Below are 10749 nucleotides of genomic sequence, written 5' to 3' on the forward strand. Positions count from 1 at the left end.
GATTTTAAGTACATATGAGTGGGCTGTCTTTTTTTTTTTCTTACAGTAATCTCTATACCTCATGTAGGGCTCCAACTCACAACTGCGAGATCAAGAGTTGCATGTTCCACTGACTGAGCCAGCCAGGCATCCCCGGGCTGTCTTTTTTTGTCAGTACGTTGGGCTCAGCAAAGAACAAATAAAAGTATACTGCTGTCTATAGCTAAGAGCTCACACTCTGACCTATTTTACCAGAAGTGCTGATGCCATCTCCACTCATTCTCCTAGTCTAACTTATGCCAGGTGGGGCCTTTTACCGGAACACTGCTTGGGTATACAATGTGTGGAAATAAATTGGAATTTCACCCCCTCTGTATAAAGCTAATTGGCCCACACAGAAACCAAACTGTAACTGTGGTTCCATTAATACTATGTTCTAATTAGTTGAATCTACAAGGTACAAAACTATTACCAGAACATTGACTGATGCCAGTACGGCTTAGCAGCTCCAGTCATATTTTCTCCGGCCAATCTTCCACTCACAACAGCATGATCATGGTGCTCCACCCGCCTCCTACCCAACTTTATATCATAGAAGCATGCAGCATCTCCTGCCTTTGGAGACAAACACATTACATGAGCACATGATAAAAAAGCAAATTAAAGACAGAATATACATTTTGGGGGCTCAAAAAACCCTGTGCTGTTACCTAATGTTTTCCATTTACAGGGCAGAATCACACCTATGCTATTAAAAAAAAAAAAAAAAAGGTTACATCCCATTTTTTTAAAAAGTATTCTAANAGATTCCATTTTTTTAAAAAGTATTCTAAGCTAAAAAACCCCAAAAAACCCAAAGCCCAAAAATGAATCTAAGCTTCCACAAAGCTAACCTAAATCTTCTATGCTCTAGCTCACACCTATTTCTTCTCTTATTCTTCCCTTAGCAGAGACTGAATATTTAATAGCCATGGTTTGCAGAATATGCTTTCCTACTCCCAGAAACCAGTTTTTAGGTGTGACTGCCTCTTACCTAGAAATCTTTTCCAAGATAAGATTTTATTTTGGTCATTTGGCATATGTTCATTCATTCACCAAATATTTCTGGAGAACTTATTCCTATACAAAGCATTATCCTGTCTGGGTGGCTAAGACAGACTCGAGCCACACTTTGCCCACAAGGAGCGTGTCACCTAGTTAAGGAAGATGCAGCATTGCTCCTCACTACAGCGTGGTGTGAATAAGCATGGTGCCAGGTGAGAGGTACAGACTGAGTGAGTTCAGTATTCCAAGCAGAGAGAGGGCCTCCAGCTAGAGGTGAACACGGCCACCTTCACTAAGCATGTGGCACGTGAGTGCTCTAACCCTTTGTTCATCTTGGTGGCTATTCAGACTCCCTCAAAGCAACCTAAAAATCCAACATGTGAGCAACGGTGAAGTAAATGATGAAATCCACTTGGCAGACTATTATATAGTCATTAGACCGCAGAATCTGAAGCAACATGGAAAATACGTTAGAAGGGAAAGTGAAAAAGAGGAGAATACCAATGCTCATACAGAGCACACACACCATGATCATCTACAACAAAGGGAAAAAACCCAATGCACAAGAAAACGGAGAAGGAAATACACCAAAATATTGGTGCTTGCTATAGGTGATTTCCCCACTTCCCCCTTCTTGTCTGTGTCTTCCATATTGGGTGCTGCTTTTATAACAAGTTTTTAAAAATCCAGTATACTTTNGCAATGTCCATAATCAAACACAATACACTTGTAATGATCTAACAATGGGGAAATTACCTCATGGTTCCTACACAGTATAGTCTTGTTTGTGCCATAACATATTTTTTAAGACAGCTAAAAATAGTGCTCAAGGATAATGAGTAATTTTCCTTTCCAGAATGTTATAGAGCTGCCTCATCCTCCATTCCCTGGACTCATGTTCAGGCAAAGGGAACGACAGATCAATGTGAAAGCTGAGCATGGGCCTCCCAACTGGAGGACGAGAAGAACTGTCTTTCTGCGGGCACATACGTACATCGCTCACTTCCTTTTCCACTGGCTCGTGGCAGGAGGCCACACCTGATCTTTAAAATCAAGTAGTTACGTTTTTGTTCTTTATACTGGGCTTTACACTCTGGCTCTGTTTGGGTAAGAAAGTTCACTGAGCTTCTGCTCACTGGTGGGCAGACCTGCTCGTGGGCTGGGGACGAGGAACCATGCCTGCTCGTGCTGTATCACACTTACCACCCAGATGTTAGAGCGAGCTTGGAGCTCTGCATTTACCCGGAAACCACCAAAATCAGAGTCTATCTCTAGTCCACCAGTCTTGGCCAACTCAACATTAGGCTCCAGGCCCACAGCTGCCACTATGTGGTCAGTTTCTACCTGAGGAAAAAAAGGAATACTTCAGCCAATTACCATGGTTTCCATGTATGCCTATGGACATAGCAATTGCACATTGTTCTACTCAGAACTGGAGATTTAAAAAAAAGTCACTGGTTAACTTAGGTAACTCTGGCAAACAGACTTAAACTTCTACTTCATAAAGTTCCCTCAAACACAAATATACCCCACCTCATCAGAATAGAAATCTGCCACCCCTGTAAGATCTCAAAAATCTGTTATAGACAGGAGGGCGCTAGGGGAAAATGGTTCATAGGTGTCTACTTTGGCTCTCATCATTTTTATTTTAATTTTTTATTTTTAAAAAGGCCTCTTTTAAAAAAATTTTTTAAATGATTTATTTATTTTTGAGAGAGAGAGAGCTAGAGACAGTGTGAGCAGGGGAGGGTCAGAGAGAGAGGGAGACACAGAATCCGAAGCAGGTTCCAGGCTTTGAGCTAGCTGTCAGCACAGAGGCCAATGTAGGACTCGAACTCATGAACCATGAGATCATGACCAGAGCCAAGATCAAGAGTTGGAGGCTTAACCAACTGAGCCACCCAGGCGCCCCTCATCATTCTTATATTAATGGACATAAAGTTCTTTCAGAAAACTATGACAGGTGAATGGCGGCTGTCCCAAAAACTATTGTTATCAAATGAAGGAGTAAGAATGAGGAAAGGCAGGGGGCACAGCTGGAAGATCTGGCAGCCCATCTTCCCCTCCTTACCTTCCGGCCATCTTTCAACTTGATGAGTAACTTGCCACCGCTGACTCCAACTGATTGCACAATAGCATTGGGAAGCACCTTAACCCCTTCTGTGAAGGCAAACAAGATTGTGAGGCTGAGTCTGTGAGCGTACCACCTTCATGACAAGTAGAGAAGATAACTAAAGCATTTCCCATCATAAAACCGGTAATCATCAGTATGCAGGCAGCCCTGGACAACCCACACCCACAGTTCACTTTCAGTATTTCTGGGAATTTGGTGCATCAGATTCAGAATACCTACATGAACTTGGATGACTGGAGAATGGTGGAAATATTTAATCTGTCAGGTGATATGGTATATGTCAATGGGGTCCCCAAAGACGCTAACTTTGCATTAGGCCTAACTCAAAGGAAAAGTGTGGCAGCATATGGAATGAGTATCCCTACCTCGTCTGACTTTTTCCATGGTCCAGTTGCTGAGGTATTCAGGGAGGATCTTTCCCATATTTCCTTTCTCAGGAAAGAGCTGAATCACTTCTGTACCCAAAGCTTGAGCTGGGAAGAAGAAACAGATTATGTATAGTGGGAGGCAAATGCCAATCCTGGGAAGACTGGAAGAGAAGTAAAGGAGCAGCAGGTAGCTATTCACTACACGCTGGGCAATACTGCAACCCAGGCCAGAGTTCCTATCTGTGGGGCACTGGGGCACCAGGGCACTTACAAGGCAAATATAACAGGTGCCAGAACTGCTGTCCCTGGATTAGTCTACAAGTGAACTAAGTGCACTTACACCCAGGCATCACCTCTGACTTACACAGGTGCCTTGCAACCTCTCAACAGTAAGCACCCTCCTGAGAAGATGCCCTGATTTCACAGAACTGAAAACTAGCATTAAGAAAAACGGTTGCCAGGAAACATTCAAACTGAAACATGCAGACCTATTCAACTGGGAACCATCATATGTCTCAAGACTGACTTTTACGGGGGATAGCAGTTCAAATATACATATAATTCTGTAGTCTACATTCCCCATGCCATCTTAATAATTCACTTTCCTTAATATTTTGTTTCAAAGGAGTCCTGGCTTAGGGGTTAGAGGAAGGGAAGGAAAGCATTTCTGTTCAGTTGCTCAAATGATAGTTTTTGGTCACTAAGGGATTCCTCAAAAGAACTAAGCTCAGTGCTTGGCTTTTCACCATATAAATCTTTTTTTTTTTTTTTTTAAAGTAAACTCTACCCCCAACGTGGGGCTTGAACTCATATCCCCGAGATCAAGCACTGCATGCTCTACTAACTGAGGCAGCCAAGTGCCCCTTACCATATAAATCTTTTTTTTTTTAATATTTTTTAATGTTTTTTTTTGTTTTTGTTTTTGTTTTCTGAGAGAGAGAGAGAGAGAGAGAGAGAGAGAGAGAGAGAGCATGAGCAGGGGAGGGTCAGAGAGAGAGGGAGACACAGAATCCAAAACAGGCTCCAGGCTCTGAGCTGTCAGCACAAAGCCCGACACGGGGCTCAAACCCACGAACCCACGAACCATGAGATCATGACCTGAGCCGAAGTTGGATGCTTAACCGACTGAGCCACCCAGGCGCCCCCCTTACCATATAAATCTTAATCAAACTCTTTCTACTGATCCTGGCAAATGCATCCCTGGAATTTGTGAGAGCCCCAAAAAGCACAGGATATAAGACCAGAGAAAGAAAACCGAGGTCACTGCCTAGTACTCACCCTTTCTGCCAAGAGCGCAGGCCAGTTCACTACCAAGGAAGCCTCCACCGATTATTGTTATTGAGTTGACTTCCCGAGAAATCTTCTCTAAGGTTCTAAAGTCTCCAATCTGCAGGATCATACCAGGTTAGTCCGCTGATTTCCCAAAGCGGTATAGGATGATAATACTGAGAAGTATTTTCTGCTAAATCTTTGACAACAATAATTTGCACATAAAATCTTCTTGTATAAAGTGGCAATTATAGCCTGTGTTCTTATTTATTTTTTGAATGTTTTATTTTATTTTTGAGAGACAGAGATGGAGCATGAGCAGGGGAAGGGCAGAGAGGGAGACACAGAATCTGAAGCAGGGTCAGGCTCTCAGCATAGAGCCTGACGCAGGGCTCGAACCCATGAACCGTGAGATCATGACCTGAGCAGAAGTCAGATGCTTAACTGACCTAGCCACTCAGGTGCCCCACCTCTGTTATTTATTTTTAAGTTTGTTTATTTANAAGACTTTTTAAAATTTACTGTTTATTTTTAAGAAAGAGAGAGAGCGAGAGAGCGAGAGAGAGAGAGAGAGAGAACGCATGTGTGCGGGGGGGGGAGGAGAGAGAGAAGGAGAGAAGGAGAGAGAGAGACAGAGAGACAGAGACAGAGAGAGAGAGAGGATCCAAAGTGGGCTATGCACTGATAGCAGACAGCTTGACGCAAGGCTTGAACCCATGGACCATGAGATCATGACCTGAGTCGAAGTTGGACGCTTAACTGACTGAAACATCCAGGCACTCCAAGTGGTCATAATCTTTTTTTTTTTTTAAATATTTNCTAGCCACTCAGGTGCCCCACCTCTGTTATTTATTTTTAAGTTTGTTTATTTATTTAGAGAATGCATGAACACTAGCGGAGGAGGAACAGAGAGAGAGAAGAGAGAAAATCCCAAGCAGGCTCTGTGCCATCAGCACTAAGCCTCACACGGGGGCTTGAACTCACAAACTGTGAGATCATGACTTGAACCAAAACCCAATAGTTAGTCTCTTAACCAACTGAGCCACCCAAGAGCCCCAAGCCTCTGATATTGATGTAAATGGCTTTCTCAATTGTAACATTCCTTCTAGTGTCAGTGGTTCTCGACTGGAGGCAGTTTTGCCCCCTCCCCCTCTGGGGATATTTGGCAATGTCTGGAGACATTTTTAGGTGTCAAAACTGGGTGTGAGGAGGTGCTACTTCCAGTTAGTGGGGAGAGGCCAGCAATGCTGCTACACATCCTAGATCCACAGGCCAGCCCCTCAGAACAAACAATTATCCAGCCCCAAATGCCCATAGTGCCAAAGGCCGATAAACCTTATTCTATCAAGAATTTATTTTTTTAAAAATATTTTTTAGTTATTTCTAGGAGAGAGACAGAGAGAGACAGCGTGAGCAGGGGAGGGTCAGAGAGAGAGGGAGATACAGACTCTGAAAGAGGCTCCAGGCTCTGAGCTGGCAGTCAGCACAGAGCCCGACGCGGGGCTGGAACCCACGAACCGCAAGATCATGACCTAAGCGAAAGTCGGACGCTTAACTGACTAAGCCACCCAGGCGCCCCTCTATCAAGAATTTAAAGGATGATACAAATCTTTTCAAATACCCGTAAGAGTGGCTGGAAAATTTCAGCCGTTTTCATTAGTAAAGTAGTGTTAAGAAGCAAAGCCCTCACTTCCTTTTTCACTTAGGTACTCTTAAGTTTTCTCCTCAAAGTCTCCACAGTAGCATTTATAATGCAAAATGCGAAGAGGCTATAAGGAGTTCCAATGCATCAGGAAAAAACAACTATGGAAGGGCAATCAGAAGGAACTATAGCAAGCAATAAAAAACAGTAAATGTATTTTCCGCCTACAAGCAGAAAACGCTTGAGTGAGGTATTTGAGGTGCCGAGAGGAAGTGACTTGTTCAAGGCCAGATAACAAGTCTGTAGAAGAGCCATAAATAGAACTCACGTCCCCTGATTCTCAGGTGGTTGCTTGGGGAACACAAGACTATGCTACCTCTTCAAAAACCAACACAACCAAAGCACTCCAACAGACGATTACCTTTCTGAAAAGTGTTGTTCTACTCTTCACCTCTGCTCCAGCTCTATCAATAGCTGACAGACTTCTTGGAGTGCCTCCTGGAAACAGAAGAAGGAAAACCTGTTAGCCCAACAAGCAGGAGCTAGCCCAGACCATCCCCCCCCAAAGGTGGCGCTGTGGCGTGCGTGTCCCTCCCAGGGCCACCTCAGCATCCACAGGGCAGGAAGGCTGTTTCCCTTCACCTCACTTCCCTCCCTGCAGGCTTCTGCAATTTCCTTTGAGAAGCCATTTGAGAATCCCTCTACAAAGCGCCTGCCCTCCCCAGTGATGGCCAGGAGGCCTCAGTTTTTGCTTCCCCAATCCCTTCTAGGGGATTCACCAGAAAGCAAGCTATGTTTGATTAAGGGACAGCTTTAGTCTCCTCTATTGAATTCTGATTGGAAGAGGCAATGAAGCCATGAGGCTGTATCACTTTCAGGGCACAGGGAAGAGAGCAGAGGTCAAGGGCTAAACAGGGAGGGCAGGGGAAAAAAGGCCATTTTCTTCAAAACCCATCCGTGCCCTTACTGGAAGGGACAGCAAGGATAATATGGAAGGGCTGTTGATCAGATGACTGTAGTTAGCTGGGCTTTGCACCAAGAGAAGACACCCACTTCCGAGAGACTAGGTTTGGTTTTCTTAAGATTAAGTCATGTCTTCTATACTAAAACTTGAATGAGCTGTACCAGGGACAAACTCTTGTCTCCAGAAATACTCACCTGTTGCAAGCAAGCACTTTTCATAGGTTATTTGAGAGCCATCATTAAGTTTTACCGTGTTGCCTCTGACATCAAGCTGCACTACCTGGTACACACATAAAAAAGATGGAGAAATGCATTAGGTTAAAACAGCTTTTTATTGAGACATAATTCACACAACATAAAATTTGCCATTTTAAAGTGTACAATTCAGTGGTTTTTAGTATATTCACAAGGTTGTGCAGCCATCGCCACTATAATTACAGCTCATTTCCATCACCCCAAAAAGGAATCCTGTACCTCTGAGCCATCAGCCCAGTGAGAAGAATTAGTTCTTGACCTAAGGTGATGCTTAAGAAACCATTTCTAAGTAATCACTGGCACCACNGAGACAGAGAGACAGAGACAGAGAGAGAGAGAGGATCCAAAGTGGGCTATGCACTGATAGCAGACAGCTTGACGCAAGGCTTGAACCCATGGACCATGAGATCATGACCTGAGTCGAAGTTGGACGCTTAACTGACTGAAACATCCAGGCACTCCAAGTGGTCATAATCTTTTTTTTTTTTTAAATATTTTTTTAATTTATTTCTAGGAGAGAGAGAGAGAGNAGTGGTCATAATCTTAAGCAGCCAACATTAAAACAAATCCCTACAGTCCCAAAAGTCCCTGCCCAATTTGTGGAAGTGGAGAACACAGACAGACTTTTCTGTTTGGCTTTTTGGAAACCTTACTTCTTCATTAACAATGCTCCTACATCCTCAACATTTTTACAAGATGCTTTGTCTAACTTCTATCCTTCACTAAAACTCAGCTCTCCAGCCAAGGATACCTCACATGTAGAGACTGCTCATTCACCCACCCTCCTCATTACATGCAGGGCAGGTGTTGGCTGCTGCTGCTGCTGCTGCTTCCAGATTTTTTTTTTTAAATGTTTATTTATTTCTAGGAGACAGAGAGAGAGACAGCGTGAGCAGGGGAGGGTCAGAGAGAGAGGGAGACACAGACTCCAAAATAGGCTCCAGGCTCTGAGCTGGCAGTCAGCACAGAGCCCGACGCGGGGCTGGAACCCACAAACTGTGAGATCACGACCTAAGCGAAAGTCGGACGCTTAACCGACTAAGCCACCCAGGCACCCCTGCTGCTTCCAGATTCTTGTACCCCCATGCCGCTCTGAGAAGCACCAACGTGTATCCTACCAATCACTCACTCCTATCCAGCCACCTCCTGGTCATTCCTCATTCACTGAAGATACTGGAATCTGGCTCATAACTTTTCCCCTGAGCCAGATCCAGAATCCCAGCTCTTAAAGTTCTACCTCTACCTTGAATATCCTATTTTTTGGTCACAAATTTCCATTCTTCCAGCTTTTTCTCAGGCCCACTGTCATCTATACTTGCTTTTGATTATCTCTGCTTACCCAGTGGGCTGATCTATTCCAACTAATCTGGGCCCATGGTAGATGACCCGAACTGTTCTCTTACTACCACCTCTAATTTCCTTGCACCCTACTCCTTCTTATGGTGAAGAGCTTGAGATATAGTCAGAGAGACTAGAGATCCAGTCTCTGCTCCACTCCTTACTAGCTGTGAGGCCATTCATTCAATACACATTTACTAAGCACCTACTATGTCAGGGACCATGCTTGGTGTTGGGGACACAATGGTGAGAAAAAGTTACCCTCCCTGCCTCCAGACTCCAGTAGCCAAGGCAGACAATTTAACAAACACTACATTCAAGATAAATGCTCTGATAAGGGCTGTACAGGTAGCTTTAGGGATATGTGACACACGCCCTCTGTTGAGCTTTCTGGAGGCAATAATGTAAACTGTGACTGGATGGGTGAGTAGCTGCTTTAGCCACCTTCGGTTTGTCCTTGGGTAAGGTCTCTCTTCAATTCAGCCCCCCTAAGTTAATGACTCAACCAGCACACTGCTCACCCTCAGATAACCAACCACCTGGTATCCTAGTTTATTTGCAAAAACAAGTGAAGCCATAGGATGTGATCTTGCTCAGGTTCCCATAAGTCTTCTCACCTCCCAACTCCCAAGTAAAAACTTGACTTCCTTCCTTCTAGCTTCTGGGATAAGGTGTCCTTTCTGAGCTGTTTCTGTGCCTGACCCCCATCCCCTATTAGTTACCATGCACCCCCCTTGTCTGCTGACATCTTAGGCCTTTGGCCCATTCACATGCTTAGGTCTGTCCCATCCTCAGAGCCCCACCTCTGACTCTGTGTCTTCCTCCACCACCTGTCCAACTGCCATCTCCCTTTTCTCATTTAAATTTTGAAGGAGTACTTTATCCTTTTTTCTAACTTCATGATGACATCTGAACCACTAAGTCTATGGCTCATCTTACAGTTCTTTTCCTACCAGACCGCTCTGCTGCAAGGAAGAGGATCAATCACATCCTTCTCCTTTAAAAAAAAAAAAAAGTTTATTGATTTATTTTGAGACATAGAGAGCACACAGAGGGGAGGGGCGGGGGGGGGGGGAGGATCCCAGGCAGGCTCCATGCTGTCAGCGAAGAGCTTGACACAGGGCTTGAACCCACGAACTGTGAGATCATAACATGAGCCGAAATCAAGAGCTGGACGCTTAACTGAATGAGCCAACCAGGTGCCACCACATCCTCCTTCTTGAAACTCTCTCCAGTCTCACTTGGCACCTGGCCTGGGCTCTCCTCCTTTATCTTCTTTCCTAGTTTCCTTTGAGGGCTCTTCTTCAGTCTGCATCCACAAGGTTGGGATTCCCCAGGGTTCTATTCTTGCTGCACTCTCGTTCTGACTGCAAAGTTCTCCACAGGAGGCCTCACCCACTCTCATGGTTTCAACCCTTACCCATNCACAGTCACATATCCAACTGCCCACAGACATCTCTACACATATACGCCATTACACCTGTAACAGTCCAAAACTAAATTTTCCTTCTCCCTTAAACCAGGTCTTCGTCTTGTAACATCTCTCTCAGCTGGGGCTACACCACCACCTACCACACAAGCTGGAAATCGGAAAATCATCTTTGCCTCTTCCCTCTCCCTCACAGCCCACCTTCAGTCTATCACCATGGCGAGCAAGGGTGCCTTCTAAGCAGGTCTCAGTCTGCCTCCCACTATCTGTCACCTCTCTATAAGGAAGCAATATATTAAAAAAAAAAAAAATGAAGCTCTAAAATGGT

General features: G+C 44.5%; 1 protein-coding gene across 2 annotated transcripts in view; it reads right to left on the reverse strand.

The window, feature by feature from the left end:
* The window catches only part of AIFM1 (apoptosis inducing factor mitochondria associated 1), a 41190-nt gene that overhangs the window by 4962 nt on the left and 25479 nt on the right, over positions 1-10749 (reverse strand). For both annotated transcript variants that reach the window (XM_077766163.1, XM_077766162.1), the window contains exons 7-13: positions 7595-7679; positions 6858-6934; positions 4804-4912; positions 3523-3630; positions 3095-3183; positions 2227-2367; positions 452-594 (exon numbers count right to left, since the gene is read on the reverse strand). In XM_077766163.1, the coding sequence (XP_077622289.1) occupies positions 452-594; positions 2227-2367; positions 3095-3183; positions 3523-3630; positions 4804-4912; positions 6858-6934; positions 7595-7679 (752 nt within the window). The remainder of the gene's footprint in view (positions 1-451; positions 595-2226; positions 2368-3094; positions 3184-3522; positions 3631-4803; positions 4913-6857; positions 6935-7594; positions 7680-10749) is intronic.

The sequence above is a fragment of the Crocuta crocuta genome, unplaced genomic scaffold (assembly GCF_008692635.1).
Source record: "Crocuta crocuta isolate KB4526 unplaced genomic scaffold, BGI_CrCroc_1.0 scaffold1133, whole genome shotgun sequence".
NCBI lineage: Eukaryota > Metazoa > Chordata > Mammalia > Carnivora > Hyaenidae > Crocuta > Crocuta crocuta.